The sequence below is a fragment of the Macrotis lagotis genome, chromosome 8 (assembly GCF_037893015.1).
Source record: "Macrotis lagotis isolate mMagLag1 chromosome 8, bilby.v1.9.chrom.fasta, whole genome shotgun sequence".
Classification (NCBI taxonomy): domain Eukaryota; kingdom Metazoa; phylum Chordata; class Mammalia; order Peramelemorphia; family Peramelidae; genus Macrotis; species Macrotis lagotis.
Window position 1 is genome coordinate 111,172,864 of NC_133665.1, and position 18,404 is coordinate 111,191,267.

The 18,404-nt window shown below is 35.9% G+C and overlaps 2 protein-coding genes across 2 annotated transcripts in view; both read right to left on the reverse strand.

Moving 5' to 3' along the window:
- Positions 1–18,404, reverse strand: part of SFMBT1 (Scm like with four mbt domains 1) — a 227,305-nt gene that overhangs the window by 193,639 nt on the left and 15,262 nt on the right.
- Positions 1–18,404, reverse strand: part of LOC141496528 (scm-like with four MBT domains protein 1) — a 79,429-nt gene that overhangs the window by 45,763 nt on the left and 15,262 nt on the right. Inside the window, exons 2-7 of the mRNA XM_074199029.1 lie at positions 12,982–13,076; positions 10,217–10,457; positions 8,210–8,298; positions 6,123–6,369; positions 5,379–5,476; positions 4,888–4,989 (exon numbers count right to left, since the gene is read on the reverse strand). Coding sequence (XP_074055130.1) covers positions 4,888–4,989; positions 5,379–5,476; positions 6,123–6,369; positions 8,210–8,298; positions 10,217–10,457; positions 12,982–13,076 — 872 coding nt within the window. The remainder of the gene's footprint in view (positions 1–4,887; positions 4,990–5,378; positions 5,477–6,122; positions 6,370–8,209; positions 8,299–10,216; positions 10,458–12,981; positions 13,077–18,404) is intronic.

Here is an 18,404-nt window from a genome sequence, read left to right on the forward strand (position 1 = left end):
AGAAGACAAGGAAGACAAGTTCTCCAAATACCAGTGCTTAAATACCTCTCCAGTCTCTAATCCACTCCCATTCACATGGCACTTAGTAAGAGAAAGCTCTGGTGCTCAAGGACACCAGGTGAAGATAATTTACATACACAACAGTCTCTAACATATCACCCTTCTTGTCTTTTTTTTTTTTTAAACAAAATTATTACATAATGAATGCCATACAAATTGTAAACAAAAGTTCAAAAATAAACAAATATCAATAGTAAAAATCAATATTCCTAAATTCCTTGAAATATATTTTATCCCCAACTTACAAAGATTACAAAGTTTTTTTTTCTGCCAACAGAAAACCTTTCAAAGCAATCAAACTCAAATTTCAAAGTAAAAGGAGTAACTTTTTAACTTTACCTATTTCAGAGTTTAGACACTAACACAAACACAGAAAACAATTCTTTTGTATTTCAAACTTATCAAAAAGTGAGATTGTTGGATACCCTGGCTGACACCAAAATCTCAAAATACAGAAACATTTTCCCACCTCTCCAGGCCAGTAGAGAGATGTAAAAACATCCTATTGATGATTAAATACACACATATACACACACACCAAAATATTAACCATAAGCACAGGCTTCCTTCAAAAGGCAAAATCTAAATTTCCCAATCCCAGGAAAAAAAAAATCCTCTTCCCCTTTTTTCTTAATTAAACCATGAAGCTTCCCAATCAATCTACTGAAAAACAGTCAATTGCCCAACCCCGCCTTCCTCCCCAAACCAGGAAGAAGGCATGGGGGGGGGTCCCCTTTATTTCTAGAATAAGTTTTTGGAGGGGTCTTGTCTATGAAGTGAAGCCTGAATTCCATCTGAGACATAAAAATTTGAGTTTCGAAGTTCCAAAAAGGAGGATTTCCCTTCTCCCCTCCCTCCCTCCGCAGAGGGTGGGAACAGCAGAGAATGAGAGAAAGCATTTGAAATTACTTAAGATGTTGACAGTACAATTTGGAGTTGTTGCATTTTGTGAACAGTAGCCATCACTATAACAAACTGTACAACAGCATGTGACACCATCGCTCAACACAGGAAGCACAGTTAATGTGCAATTCACGGCCCTCTGGTGGCCCGGGCAATGGTTGCAGCGTCAGGGTCTGTGTCAGGGTCTCCGGAAATGAAGAGAAGTCACTACAGTTGCCCATAGGTTTAGGGGTTTGGATCATGTTTAACGTGCATAGCAGTCAGGCCAGCAGCCGTAGCCAAAAGGAGCAGCAGACAGGTCTTCCCCATCCAGTTCATGACACTGGCACAGATTCCTGCTGAAGAAGCTCCATCCCCTGCATCACCTCCCTCAGAGACTCCACTTCCCCTGACTTCTAAATGTTAAATACTTAATTGTTTTCTCACTTTCATTTTATACCTCTTTGTTCAAAATCAGCCCCCTAGACAGATAGGTGGTGTAGTGGATAAAGCACTGGCCCTGGAGTCAGGAGTACCTGAGTTCAAATCGTCTCAAGACACTTAATAATTACCAAGCTGTGTAGCCTTGGGCAAGCCACTTAACCCCATTTGCCTTGCCAAAAAAAAAAAAAAAAAAAAAAAACAGCCCCCCTAGTAATAAATCAACCTATTACTTTCTCCAGAGTCCTCTGCTCTGGGATGTCGCCTGGTTCTCTGGCTTGTATCTGCTGTGTCCTTATTCCAAACTTCACTCAGATAACGCCGCCTTCTTGTCCCTGTACCGGTGCCATATTTTGAGTCCCTGTCTGGACTCCCTCAACATTGAAGGGGCAGGAGACAAGGAAGACAAGTTCCATCCTATACTCCAAGATCTCCATTTATTTAACCAAATACCAGTGCTTAAATATCCTTCAGAATCGCTAATCCACTCCCACTCCATGGCACTTAGTAAGATAAAGCTCTGGTGCTCAAGGACACCAGGTGAAGATAATTTACAGTGCTCCTATATACAACAGTCCCTAACAGGGTTCCATGTGAAAAGCAGTTAAACCTGAGTCAGTCAGTCCAAGAGATAGGTAGGCAAAAGTCATTCCAAAGGACTGGGTGATGACCTTCATTGTCTTCAGTTGCTCAAAGGAGAGTCAGATTCAGATCCCTGAATCCAGAGAGGCAAAGATGGACCCCATGAGGCATACAGAGAAGCCAGTAGGAGACTGGGAGAGAGTTCTGTTTCCTTGTGAAAAGCAGGGCCATCCTGGAAGGGGTTTGGAGGGGTCCACACTTTAGAAAGCAACACAGTTCCAGCAGTATCTATTGAGTTTGACCCTTGGAGAGTATACTAAGAGCAGAGCATCCCAGACCTTTGAGTGGCAAGCTAAAACTGTTCTACTGTTTAAAGGTCTGAGAGAATAGGTCATACTGATGATCAGTCCATCGAAAGACAGGTTTGGATTGACTTGTTTCGTAGCAGTCTGACGTCATAAAAACATCATAGTGTCTCATATGCTGAGAGTCTCCATTTTGTTGTCAGATTATCACACACTGGCATGTTGCCTGGTGCTGCTGGAGCACCAAGGAGCCTCACTGATATGAGGAAAAATCATTCTCAGGAGCCAAAAACTCCCATAGCACCAGACCATCACCAGAAGTCTTTTTTCTTATCAGATCAGATCATAGGGTGAAATGGTTCTGGTAAAGGCAAGTGAGAAGGATGTTTTCTGTACAATACTCCCCTCACGGTAATAAATATAATTATGCAAGTCATGTCTTCTGTTTTGGTTACATGGTCCTCTTCAATTATGATGGATGAACATCATCTATGGCCAAATGATCTTTTCTTGAATATAATCTTGATATGTAACATAACGTTGATCTTCTCTGCTGATATTCTTCTGTGACATATTTGCTACTTGGTGATAACTAGTTCAACAAATCTAAGTGGACAGCTTTCTTTCTATCTTGCCATTTTCAGGATAAAGCCCTTTTACTAAGATTCACAGACTAAGCAAATACCTATTTTATCTACTTATCACTGTTAAGCATACATTTTCCCTATCCAAGAACCTAATATTTCAAAATTTTACTGTAGTCTCAGAAATTCAAATCTCAATTTAGGATATCAGATACCTCCCTGTAGCTTCAATTAGAAGCTATAATAAAAAATATTCCCAAAGTCCCCAAGGTGTTTAAAGTCTTGTTCCCAAGATTTTATAATATTCAGTATTATTATTAGTTCTGAGTTCCTTTGCATCCTCATGTGTACCATTCATAGTATGTAATAGTTACCTGGTTTTACTAGTTTAGTTTGATTAGTTTCAGCAGGCAGTCTATCACATTCTATATATGTGTCCCTGGAACATAGGCTACATCAGAAGAGTCACCAACTAAGAAACCCAGAAACACCACAACTTATCTCTTCTTCTTCTGACCAGTAATGGATATTCTCCCTCTACATCACTGTTCCTTGACACAAAAGAATCTCTTTCATCTCAGATGGAATAGTTTCCACTTCTACAGGTAAAGTTTGATATCTATCAGACAGTTGTAAATGTTCAGTGGTCCTTCTTCCTTAAATTCCCTATCAACCTTTCCATCCTCAAATAAACTTTTAACAAAGATTAGGATTCCTCTATGCTTTTTTGTTTTTTTTCCCATTTTCTCTGTGAAATATTTTTTCCATTTAAAGAAAAGAAAAAGAAAATGAAATCATCATTCCTCCTTATAATCTGGAAAAGAGAAAGTCTCTTCCAGTCTTAAAACAAAACAGAAAACCAGAAAGAGCATATGTTTGGGGATGAGAACCTCAAGTCAAAAATCCCAGATTTATAATGTAGTACTTGTCTGACCTTGGGTCTGACCTAATTGATATTATATTTTCATTTATAAAATTAGGAGATTAAACTATGTGACCTTCAAGGTTCCTTCTCGCTCAGACTTGCATCACATTATTATTTTATCAGCACCAAGAACAGGAACAGAGCCCAGACTTCTAAGGAACTTCTGAGTAAGTAAACTCTGCCCCCAGCAGTTGGCACCCTCTCTAAAAAACTCAGAGCCTTAAAAAATTATCTAATAGCACAGAGAGGGCAAAGCCTTACTCCAGGGCATATAGCCACTAGACAGCAGGACTTGAAGTCAGGGTTTCCCAATCCAGAAACTGGATCTCTACTACTCCCTTTCAGTAAGCATGACAAAAATGATGCCACCAGTCACAATAGTAATAAAATGATAATGTGGCACAAGGCTGTGTCACTGACCAGACCTGAAAGCTAGAGAGAAGGTGCAAAGGCAGGACAGGAGTGCAGCTTCTCCACCACCACCCAACACAGTGTACCTCGGGAAGGGTAACACAAAACTCCCTGTTTCCACACTCTTCACACCAAATGAAAGCAACAATCTCCACTTTGTTTGACCTCCTTTTATATGACATTCTCTTGCTCAGTTGCTTTTGATCCATAAATATCAATTCCTGCAAAAACTTTAATGCAAACATAAGCTGCCCTCAGTTGTTGGTGACATTTTTGCCTTCTCTCTTCCTCTGGGGTACAACATCAGATGCTTCCTCCTTTCTTTGACTCTCTCTCCCACTGATTCTGGGCTGATCTATCTGGCTACCTTGTGGAACCAAGGATGGAGGATTGGAGGAAGAGGATGCGGTCTATAATTAGCTGTCATTATACTATTAAATTTGTTTGAGCCTGCTAACTTCAAGAATTTTGCACCCTAATTGCATTCAACATTAAACAAGACATAAAACCTAATACAATAAAATTAAAGTCACTTTTTTTCAGATGATTATGAAGTCCTAAAATCTCTGATCTAAAATCTCCTTGACATGTGATATTTCTTGGAATAAAAAGCTTTGAATTACCTCCTAACAACCTCTTGAGCACCACACTTATGGCATGAAGGGAGGTAAAAATATAACTAAAGTTCTTTTTTTACCTTCACAATTGTAGCAGGAGAAATCGCAAAAGGAGCCAAGGGATCTAGCGCTTCTAATTTCATATTTACAGAAAATGTATGATGTCCAATCACTGGTTTATCCTGAAATGAAAACACCATATGGGAATAAGAACTAAAGATGCTAAAATCTTCTGCCTCATTTTTAAAATGGCTGATGGCTTCAAAATTAATTTTTGGACTATCCCAAATACATGTCAAATAATTATGGTAGTTAGCTCAATCTTCTAACAGAAATTGGGTTAGCTAATTCACTAACCATCTTTCCTGGGTACCAATTCAAAAAGATTAATCTCAAGAAATAAGTATTTTGAAGACATTCATGCAATATATTATATTAAATTAAATCAATAAGAGAAACCACTCTAAGAAGAAATAATATATCACTGTTTTTCAAAACTTCTTTTACAGATACACACCTCCCACAACCACTTTTGTCAGTAGGAAAATATCTTTAAAGTTTTTTTTTTTACCTTAAATAAGTCAGATGGTATCAATGATTCTTCTTCTTCCTCTTTAATTTGGGTTAAGATCTCCTGCCATTCTGTCTCACTTTTCAAATGTCTAATAGCTTCAGCAAAAAAATAAAGTGGAAGTTCATGTGATGATAAGGAAAAAGTTGTTCAAATGTCACAAATGAGAAATTAATTTCTAATAACAAGTGTGAGTATAAAGTAATCCCTAAAATTGAAACCTATTCCCAAGAGGCACTTAAGCAATTTATTACTAATTTTCAATACTTTGGTAAATAATGCTACTATTAGCTGAGGAGTTAAGCTTAAGTATAGAATTTAAAACAAGCAGCAAAATGTGCCTGGACAATGAGTACACCACTGCAGTAGCAAAAAATGCCCTAAAACAGCATAACTTTAAACATATTACAGTAACTGAAATTCTCATTAAAAATATACATTTTGACAAGACTTGCCATTCTATGAATGCTACTTATTTGAATTCCTTACTTAACAGTTTTACTTCAGTTTGGTGATCTTAAATTGGTATTACACATTGCAAAGGACTTAGGAATAATGAAACTGGAAGAAAATTTAAGATATAATAATCATAAACTTTACATTTTTATAGTCCTATAAACTTTAATGATATCTTTGCTACATGTACTGAAGGGAGCTTCTATAATACAGGAGAAGATGATAAATCATTAGTCTTTTCAATTATAATCCATTCATAGAAAATGTCTTCTGAAAATCATTCTTCACCTGTTGGAGGCTGAAGCTCATATCCCTGCTGAGATGCCCAACCGACTTGATGAAGGAATGGATCCAGATAAAACAACCACTGTTCAAACTGGTCAGAATCCTCCAGACCTTCATAGTGCAACTTCAATCTTCCCCCAATATTATCTATTACATTAACAATCCAAGTGCTTAAAGAATCCTGGAAATTTTGACATTCCAGTCTGGAGCCTGGTGCAATGAGATCCAAAGGATTCTTCCCTTTATGAAGCTGCAGGTGAAAAGGGGGGACATAATTACATACAAGAAAAGCAACAGCAAAATTAATAAATACAAAAATCAGGGTTCAAAAATGTTAAATAACTAGAATAAACTAATAAAGAAATGAACAATTTTAAAAATTGCTTGTATTCATGAAATAACAAGAGACACAAAATAAGACATCTAGTGTTTTAGTTAGAACCTCTGAAGGGAATTTATTTAAAAAGCTGGACAGCAATCATAGAAAATAACTCTACATTAGAGGAGGGAGTACCCAAAGAGAAAGAGATAAAAGATCCATCGATATATTTAAATAAAATTTAAAGATTACTGACTAAAACCCTACATGTTCTTTTACATTTTTGTTGCTATGTACAAGGTGATTATATGCTATAGATGACTAATCAAAATAAAAACCAAATTAATAGCATTCCAAGAGAACTCTGTATGTCCATTATTTGGTTTCATTTAGGAAGATTTTTTTCATTACACCCATTCAAGAATGAAGTTTGCTGATTTCCTTAGCTATTTGTGTGGAAAATACTAAGAACATAAAATTCTTTTCAAAATTTAAAATTAAAATTAAAAATTAAAAACCCCATAATACATTTATTTTCTCAATATGCATTTCTATTTTCACTTAAGACTACCTATCCCTACAAAATGTTTGCAACCAATGGAAGGTGTAAAACATTATAATCCAAAGGAAAACCAATTCTTGCAATATACTTTGAAAATGGCAATAAAAGGGGCAGCTAGGTGATGCAGTGGATAGAGCAATGGTCCTGGAGTCAGGAGTACCTGAGTTCAAATGTGACCTCAGACACTTAATAATGACCTAGCTGCCTTGGGCAAGCCACTTAACCCCATTGCCTTGCAAAAACCTAAAATGGCAATAAAGTAAGCAATACAATCCAGAAGGATGACCTGTAACCAAGAAATGGATTTCTTCTTTCTTGTAAAATGAATTGTCATAAACAATGGAAAAAAAAAAAAGAAAATTGCACTTTAAACATAAATAATAAAAACAGCAATGACTAGTTCCATATATGTGCCTAGTCAATGAGGGTAGGGATTAAATCTGTAAATTCCCTAATATAAGGAAGTCCTAGATGAGGAAACTCCTTTTTTTTTTAGGTTTTTGCAAGGCAAATGGGGTTAAGTGGCTTGCCCAAGGCCACACAGCTAGGTCATTATTAAGTGTCTGAGACCGAATTTTATCCACTACACTACCTAGTGCCCCAAAACTCCCTTTTTCAATGGGGATTAGCACCTTCTCTAAAACTGGTAGTTTTGGAATTGCCTAGACACTAAGAGGTGGGCACATCCAGGGTTAACACCCACTAACGAAGTGTCAAAGCCCTGGCATCAGGATCACTTCTGCTATATTTTTTTAAATGAGACTTGGTAAATCACTTTCCTTGATGGGGTCTCAATTTCCTCCTTTGTAAAATAAAGGAGATGAACTAGATAGTTGTTTTGCAATGTCTAAAAACTCCTAGAGAGCCAATTTGGCACAGCTGATAGAAGTCTGAGAGATCTGGGTTCAAGTCTTGCTTTTAATCCATACTGTCTGTGATCCCTGGCAAATCATTTTAACTTCAGTGTCCTCAAGCAACTCTCTAAGAATATAAATTGCAGAGCAGATGCCAACTTGCACTAGTAGTAGAAGCATCCTCATCCAAAGTCCCTTATAACCAATGAAATCACAGATCCATTGTTTTCTCCCACCCCCCAAAAAATGAAGTATATACATAAAAGTAAAGCAAGTATCTTTAGACAAAAATTAACAGATCATTATAATTTCAAATAAATTTTTTCACATTGCTTTCATTGCCATCAACACTCACGCCCTCTAGCAGGTTGGAAGGAGCACTACATGCTCCCTTCAGAGTCTCCCTTAGGAACTCATTGCAATCGGAAATCTTGTCCTTGATACCTAAATAGGAAAATAAATGAATAATAATTATCCCTTTTTTGTCAAAAATAAGCCAACTATAAATTTACTTCTTTAATAATATTTCAAAGACTATTACTTCATTTAAAGATTTACTTTGAGATTAGGGCATCTATTTTTCCTTATAGAGCTCAGCAAATTCAATTTCTCATTTCGACACATGGAAATACTACCTATCAGTTTAATGAAGACTACATACATCATTAAAGGCAAAGTCAGTCAATTCCCACCTTCCTACCTAAGGAATCAATGATATTAAAAAAGAGGCAAAAGGCAGACCCTGTCCATAAAACATGTCTGGGAGAGACAGCAAAGAAACAACACTCACACACACACACACACACACACACACACACACATGCAGGCATACACACATACAAACATACATACAATTAACATATATATATATATATATGGTGAGCTCTCTGGGGATGGGGGTGGGAAGCAAGAACAGGGGAAAAATTGTAAAACTCAAAATAAAATTTTTCTTAAAAAAAGGAATTAACTTCTCGGGGGGGGGGGGGGAGTGAGTTCTCTATACAGGAGAAGCAGAAAGCCACTAAAACTAAAAGAAGTTGGAAAAGGCTTCCTATAAAAAGATGGGATTTTAGTTGGGAAGTCAAGAAGGCCAGCAGAAAGACATGAGAAAGTCCCAGATAAGGGGGTCAGCCAGAGAAAATACCCAAAGTCAAAATATGGAGTGTCTTCTTTGTGGACCAGCAAGGATGATTGTTACTAGATCAAAGGCAATATGGTAGAGAACAAGATGTAAGAAAATAAGATGATTATACTAGGTTATAAAGGTGTTTTGAATGCCAAATAGAGCAATTTGTATTTAATCCTGGAAGCAAAAGGGAACCAATGGAGTTTACTGAGTAGGACATGGTAGAAACTATGCTTTAGGAAAAATCACTTTGGTGGCTGAATGGACAAGGGATAGGAATATAGCAGTAACTCAGTATTTGTTGAACATACTGAGTCAAAAGAGTAAGAATACATTTTAAATTTGTTTTAAATATATGTAATTCATCTTGTCTTTATATTTCTAATTTTAATCACATAAGCTTCAATTTCTTCCTCCAAGTAAAGCAGTGCTTTCATATTTACTTGGAAACAGTACCATTTATATTGAGTTCACAGAACTAAAGCTGGAAGAGATAGTAAAAGCCATCTATCCCAATCCCTTTATTTTACAGATGAGGAAAATGAAATGGCAGTAGGCATACATAAATATCATAAGTTTTGGGTAATTTCACATATGCCAATAATACCCAAAAACCAGGAAGTAAAGAAAGAAGCCTTTGGGAAACCAAAATAGATGTCACAAAGCTTATATACTAAACCTGATTTTTTCTTATAAGGGTGTGAGGTCCTCACAATCTACATAGTTTTGGCAAAATAACTTACTTGATTTAGAAAACACAAAAATAGGAAATTCGATTAGAAGCATCAAATTGTAAGGGAAGAAGGAAATGAGAAATCATAGCCATGTTTCCTATATGGTAGGAAACACAAAGCAACACATACAAAGCCCCAAAGTATAGCATTTGAAGGTCAGTAGGATAGGGGCAAACAGTCTAAAATGTCCCAAAGGGACTCACTACATTACTGAAGAATACAACCAATGTTCGAAGTTATGACCCTGAGAAAAGGTTAAACTGCATCCAGTACTCAATGCCTAATAAAGCAAGGAAGAAAATAATACATTTTAGAAATATTTTCAACCAATTTTTCAATTCAATATTTTCATTTCATTCTGGTTTTTTAAAAAAAGAAAATGCTGTGATCTTTTAACATTCGTTTATTTGGAAGACTCTTAACTAGACTTGAGATTCAAGGTGTTCTATATAGCCACAATTTTGCTATGATACTATTCTTCCTAAAGGAAATTTTCCATTACCTTCAGGTGCTTTGAGAATCTTCTTATTCTGCTCACACCAGCCAATGGGGTGTAAATCAGCTGTCCTGATATCACACCAGAAATCTGCTTTTCGGTCCTCTCCATAGCCATCATAACGCAACAAGAGTAACTGCCCACATGTGGTAATAATGGTAGCAACCCAGTAAATTTCATGGTCAGACTTTACTGCAACCTCTAGTTTCATGCCAGGGGCAAATCCACTCTGCAGGCTTGTGTCCACCTGAATGACAAAATTCATTAACTACCAGACCATCTATGGCAGATGAAATACTCTTATGGACAATATTTTTTATTCAAAGAAAGCCTTTAAACATATAAGTTGTAAATAATTTTTTTCTTTAAGACAGAATAAGTACAAAAATTCTAATATTTTAAAGTAGACCAAAACAGGAATGGCACTATTTTCAGAAAAATGAAATAAAAAGTTTTACCCAAAGAAAACATGATTATAGAACTTTTGTCTCTAAGTATTTAAATCACTAAATTTTTGTGGAGTCTATGAGTTTCTAGGAGTATCTCATATTACTCAACATGTCAAGGATTTGTACCTCAGATTCAGAGAAGTCATAGCCATTGGAATATAAGCCCAGAGTTCCCTGATACCAAGGCCAGTATGCTCTCCACTACTCCGTGCTACCTCTATCTCCTCAAATTTAGATAAAAATAAAATGAAGAACTATAATATGAATTCCCTACATAATATTTGTAGAATTAAAACAAAAAATTTAGCTCTCTTTAAGAAATTTCTAAAAGTTCAATGGTAAAGTTTAAAAAACAGAACCAGAATGATCTACTGATGAATTTCCAAAGAAGAAAGGTAATATGTATTTATGATTTGTACTACAAAGAAATCAGGTAAAAGAAAGTACATTCTCTTCATACAACACCTGGAGTAAGTTAATTCCAAATTCAATTATGGAAAAGCAAAGGTAACAACAGTCAATTTATTTTTCCAGAAAGAAATAGAATGAATCTGTAACAAATTTTACTAAATAATGAAATCAGTAAGATAATTTGAACAAAATATTACAGTTCTGATTTTGTTAGTATATTTCTCATTGATTTTGAAAATAAGATTCTTCCAGTAATTAAGTGTTAACTAGATAACTTGAAGGTATTGAATGAATACAGTTCGAATCCTAATAGATGAACTGTTCGATTTTTTTATTTTGTTCAATATTTTTTAAAATTTGTACCATAACTTGACTTCATCAAATACTGCTGAAATGATTCATTAGCTGAGTCAAATATTTCTGTCACATAACTATTTCTACTGTCATATTCATGGAACGCATTTGAACATTTATTCTATATAAGTATATATGAAAAAGTAAGACTACATTAAAGGGTTTTTATTTGCTTCTTTTTTCATGAAACCAACTGGTTAAAATTAGTATAAATTCAAATAGCCACTAGGGGTCTCTACTGTTTTATTAACTGGATAATTAAAATCATATCTACATTGAGAATATTTAATTTTAATCAGAAAATTCCAAAATGGATATACATGAACCAACTACTTAAAAAAAGGGCAATTCTACATGAAAATATATTAAAAAACAAATCTTTTGGTCTGTAAAAACAAAGACTAAAAGATGACATAATAAAAATTTATAAAAACATAGTACAGACAATATAGTCACTACTTTGTTCAACAAATCACAGCAAATGAGAAAAAGTATCATTAGCCCCATCCTATAAGAGAATGCTTTTTTTAAAATAGAACTCATTACTTTAAGAAGATTTTCAGGATGAATAGACTGATAAAAAAAAAATCCATATAAGAGATTCTTACCCTTTTTGCATCATTCACCTACCTGGAAGTCTAGTAAATGAGATCTAATAACCCAAAATTCATAAATTAAAATTGGATTATAAAAGACAATATATTAAAGAAGCTATCATAATATTTCCTGAAACAAGTTTGCAGACCTTAAGTTAGAACTCCTGGTTTAGATATATTCATGAGTAATCAATCTAAGTTATATAGATATATGCCTAAATATCTAACGTTGCTGTCATGTGGTTCTCTTTTATTGTTACATTTATTAAATAAATGGCCAAATATACCACTGATATGACTCAACAGGATAGTTATGATGTTCTTATTGTAATAAGAGCAATCAAATACCTCCTTTTAATGAGATGAAGCACAGTGAATTAACTGTTGGAAACTGATTCTCCCACTCCATCTTCCCACTCCCCCCACCCCCAAATAATTGCCACCACACTACGTCAAGGTCTCAACAAGGACTCCTGAGAAAGGGCTGGAGTAGTAGAAACAGACCAGCACCTAAGAGTCAGAGGACCTGGGTTCAAATCCCAGCTTGGAAGTTCCATAAGCCACTTCAGACCTCCTGGTTTCAATTAACTCATCTGCAAAATGATGGAGATAGTTCTGTGTCCTATTGATTCTGTGGGATGCTGTGAGCTTGATCATTTCAAATGGATATACAAGAATGCCATCATTTGTTTGTTTAACCCATAGGCTTCTGAACATGAAGTCACAAGGATTGTGAAATACATAAAAAGTTAGTGAATCAATTGACTAACCTGACAAGAATTAGGAGGCAGAATTACAACCAATTGAAAATGCTATTATGGCCAATTTTAACAAAGTAAGCACACTCAGAGAGCTAATCTTACTCTAACTTAAAGGCATTTTATCTTCTGAAGATTTATACAGGAATCCAAGGGGGGAAAGGATACACAGAAAAAGTCAAGAAAATAAAGTGATGACTTACATGCTTAAAAGACCCATGTGGAGCTGCTATGGATCCTGTATCTTCTAGATATTCATCCCAGTTAAATTCCAGTTCCTCCACACCAGATCCAGCATCTAAAATACAGCAATAAAGAAGGTTCTCATTTTTTGTGAGTCCACAACTGTTTATTAAGCAGGACCTGCCACATGGAAGGCATCGTGGGAAGCACTGGCAATGCAAAGAAAGAACAATCCCTGATCTCAAGACTCTCACAGACTACTGGTGAAAATAATATGCAAACAGCTATGTACAAAGAAATAATGAAATAAGCTGGACATCAACCTGGAAGGAAGGCACTAATATGAGAGAGGTTTGAGAAAGGCTTCATGCACAAGGTAGAATTTTAGCTAAGACTAGAAAGAAGCCAGAGGATAGATATGAACAGAAAGAAAATTACAAACATGGGGGAAGAGTCAGTATAAATGTAGTGTTGGTGTTGAGCCAGCAAGGAGGCCAGGGTCACTGGATAGACAGCAGAATACATGGAAGGGAGTAAAATAGGAAGGCTCAGCTTCTGAAGGTCAAAAAAATCACATGAGCCTAGAGAAAATAGGGAGCCACTGGAGCTGATTACATTAAGTAAAAGATGATCTGCATTTTTAAAAGATCACTGATGGCTAAGTGAAGGATGGACTAGAGTGGGGAGCATCTCAAGCTAAAAAGATCAACCAGAAAGCTATTATAACAATAGTCCAGGTGTGAGTGATGAGAACCTGCATCACAATTGTGCTGATGTCACAGCAGAAAAGGGGCTACTATACACAAGAGATGCTATGAAAGTCAACAACAGGACTTGGCAATTGGTTAGATTGGGGGTGGGGAAGGGCATGTGGCTACCTCCCACTGTGTGAGTGAGAAAAGTCAAGGAGAGGAGGGTGTAAGGCATAAGAATTTTTTAAATAGCAATCAGTTACTTTCATTTTCTATTTGCAGTGCCCTCTTTTCAAATCTCCCCATTTCCATTCTCTCCCTCCCTCCATCTATCCTATATACTATTACCAGAATAATCTTAAACATATTATTATCTACTCAAAAATTTTCAGCAGCTCCCTTTGGACAAGGATTAAAATTCAGGCCTCTCAAAAATCTGTTGCTACCCTGCATTATTTTTAGCTTCTTTTTTTACTCCCTATCACTGGATTCTACTCTCTATCCAAAGTGGACTATAGGAATGCACAATGCCCCCTCCTCACCCCCACCAATCATGTTTTTAATTCTGCCTCATTTCACCAACACACTACTGACAAGTCTTGGATGCCTCATCCCTTGGCCTCCTCTTTCCTTTGATTGAAGGGCTGAAGGAAAGAATATTCCCAAACCTTCCTTTACAGAAAGCAAAAATTGGACTTCAGCCCACTTCACTTCCCATCTGCAGCAATCAATTTCCTTTGGTGTTGTCTTTCCCCCATTCAATTGTAAGATCCTTGAGGAGAGGGACAGTCTTTCTTCTTCATATTGGAGTGTTTACTCCAGTCATATTGGAGTGTTTACTCCAATCCTTGGCACACAATTATTTGGTATTTATTAAATTGAATTTGTCGCGATATTTTCCAGGAATAGAATGCCTTCTCTCCCCTTCATTTTGTGTTAATTTCCAACTTTTAAAATATCAAGCCAGTAGCTTCTTCTAGGAAGACTTCCCCAACCTCACTAATCAGGAACTGAAGTTTCTCTTTACAACTCAGACTGACACAGTTACACAATAATGAAAATATTACATTTTTCTGCATTGGTATCTTATTCCTGCCTCATCCCCTTATATATTCAAGCTCAGGAAATACCAGCTAAATTTTTACCATGCACACATAAGAACCAAAGCTTGAAGGGAACCACATACTCTATCTAGTCCAACAGATGAGAAAACTAAGAGCCAAGGAAGTCATGACATTGCTGGGTTACACAGGTAGTAGATGACAGAGATTCCACTAGAATGCATGAAGGACCTTGGACAATTCACTTTGCCTCTATTGACCTCTCGGTTTTCTCCTCCATAAAAAGGAGATAATAAAGGCACCTACTTCCTAGTTTTGTTGTAAGAATTAAATAAGATAGCAACTGTCAAAAATAACTCAGGGTGCCTAATACAGTTCCTCATATATAGTGAGCACTATATTATTCTATCATTCAATGTCATTCCATTGCACCATGCACCATGTACCATTTAAAACTGGACTCAATTCTTAAGAACTTAATTTGAATGCAATTTTTCAGAAATATAAATAGAAAGACTGTAAACCTGTAATGATAAACCTATGCCTCTTTGAGTTCCACTTATCAGAACCATTTTGATCAACCACAATTTGAGTCCAGGGAAATTACTGGTTGAATTCTATTAAGTAACTGATTTGATTGAAATAAGTTGTTTAAAAAATCATTTTAGTTTCTTTCACATCCTAATTCCCATTTTGCACTTTAAAATTATGGTATAACATCTCAATTTAGCCAAAGTAGGTGTTTGATAATGTAGTATCTCTGAAATTTTCTGGAAAGAATGCTGGATTTAGAATCAAAGAAGTTGGATTTAATTATGAGCTTGGCACTTTCTACTTGTACAACCTTGGGCAAAGCCTCAACTCAACAGTAGAAGTCAGACTTGTTGACATCTGATACAAACACATACATATGTATATGTGTATATATATATATATATATATATATATATATATATATATATATATATTATACTTTATTGAACAAGACCATGGGGTTCTATTAAATTAAGTGCACAAACAAATCAACCAAAACTTTGATTTTTAAAACATGTAGAAAATATAGAACATGAATACACAAAGCGCAGCTTGTTCTTATAAAATTAACAATGAATACCAAAGAAAACAAAAAAATGCATTTTTAGTTATACAGAGGCAAAATCTCTATACTCTCATTCCACTGCAGTCACCAGCAGGGGTGGCCATTCACTTGATCACCTAACTCACAAGTGTTCTAATTCCACCATGTGTTTTATTCTGCTTATTTCATTATTCTGAAAAGCAAAGTAGAGGCATTTGTTACCAGACTGTCAAAAGGATCTATAATGCAAAATAGGTGAGAATGTCTGGACTAGGATACTGGAAAACTCCTGTCTCTACCCCATTTTTCTATTCTCCCACTCACTGTAAACTTTTTGTATTCCCAGTTCTTATGGTTTTGTCCCAGCTGATCCCTACCCCTGAAATGACTAACCAAGACCACTCAGGATTTCCTAGACTTCCTTCAACACTTGGCTCAATCAATCTGGAACTATGCCCAAAAGGGCAAGTAAACTATGCATATACTTTGATACTGCAATCGCACTACTAGGTCTATATCCCAAAGAGATCATAAAAAATGAGAAAAGACTCACATGTACAAAAATATTTATAGCAGCTCTTTTTTGTAATGATAAAGAACTGGAAACTAAGGGGATGCCCATCAATTGAGAAAAGGCTCAACAAGCTATTGCATATGTATGTGATGGAGTATTACTGTTCTATGAGAAATCATGAGGTAGAGGACTTCAAAAAAGACTGAAAAAACCTGAATGAGATGATGTTGAGTGAAGTGAGCAGAGGCAGAAGAATATGGTACACATTAATGTCATCACTGTGAGATGAACAACTTCAATGGAAACAGTTCCTCTCAGAAGTTTGATCAAAGACAATCCAAAGAGATCTTATGAAAAATGCCATCCATATCCAGAGGAAAAACTATGAAGTTTGAATGTAAAGTATTCTATGTTCACTTTTTAAAACTTTTTGTTTTTTTTTCTTTCTTTCACAACATGACTAAGGCAGTTAAATGGCATGTGGGTAGAGTACTGGCCCTGAAGTAAGGAGGGCTCAAATTCAAAACTGGTCTCACATAGTTAACACTTACTAACTGTGTGACCTTGGGGAAGTCACAACCCTGATGGCCTCAGATCCAGAACCATCTCTGGTCATCCCTGATCCACATCTGGTCACTGGATCCAAAAGGCTCAGGAAGAGAAAGTGAGAATGGTGACTTTGCACAGCCCCTCCCCTCATTTAAATCCATTCCCAAGCTTGTCACAGCATCACCTCCTTGATGCCATGTTCTTCTTTGAGAACAAAGGACAAAGAACACAATATGGAAATGTATTAAACAGGACTGTACATGTATACATTTATACATGTACATGTATAACCTATATTAGATTATTTGCTGCCAGAGAGGGGGGAATGAGAGAGGGGAAGGAGGGTGGTAGAAAAATGTGTAACTCAAACTTGCAAAAGGATGAATATTGAAAACCAACTTTGCATGTAATTAGGAAAAATAAAAAATAAAACAAATTTATAGGAAGTAAAAAGAAAAATCAGAGCTCCAGAAAAAATTTAAAAAATTTTTTAATTTGACTAAATACCACCTTTTATGATTTCCCCTCTCAGAATTTCTTCCATCTACTCATATACATATTTTATCAACTTAATTGTTTACATGTTATCTCCACCATTAAAATATGAAAAAGGGCTTATTTTTCTTTTTATCACCCCATCCCCACCCTTGCTTAGCACAAGCCCAAGTGCTAGATGATTCTAATTCAGCTAGTGACTTTCCAAACAAACTGTACAGATGATTCCTTCAGAAATCACCCTCCAAATAAAGGAACCTCCCTGCCTTTCTCCTCCTCTAGACCTTTCTACAGGGGGTCTCATGACTTCAATGCTCCCCCTCCTCACCTTTGCAAACTGGAACCTTGATCTCCTCTTAAAGGCTCAGCACCTCGATGCCCAAATCACTGTTTTTAGTTTGTATTCTAGATTTGTCTTTGAATGTACTGCATTTCCTCCATTAGAATGTGAGTTTCTGAAGGGAAATGAGTATCTGACTTTGGATTTACCTGAGAATAGATGTTTGCTGATTGCCTGACAAAAGTACATAAAACACCATTGACTGTGATAATGGAGAGAGAAAGGACTTGGTTGATTTTTTTTTTTGGCTCAGAAAGTACAAATAAAAATGATTAGTGAACTGTAGTTCAAGATTAAGAGATGATTAAGAGAATGGCCAGCAATGGGCTTTTAGAGGATGAGTAGTATACAAGGACTGAAGGGCAAATATTTGAAACAGAGCAGAGAAGTTGTCATGCTTTTGTGCCTGGACTCCAAATTCTGAGACAAATACTAGAATGTATAATTAATAGTATGGTATATGAACATTTAGCAAAAGGAATCAATGATTGCTGAAGCACACAATATGGCTTCATGAAGAATGGTTCATTAATGAAATATGTCCACTATTGTGGACATTAGTCTGGTCGATCTGAGGAATGTGATAGAAAGTTTTCATAAATCTGAGCAAAATTCATGACAAAACAATTTTTAAAATATATGTGTGTGTGTATGTGTGTATATATATATATATAAAGTATCTGCTAAATATACAACACTGCATTAGACAATAAA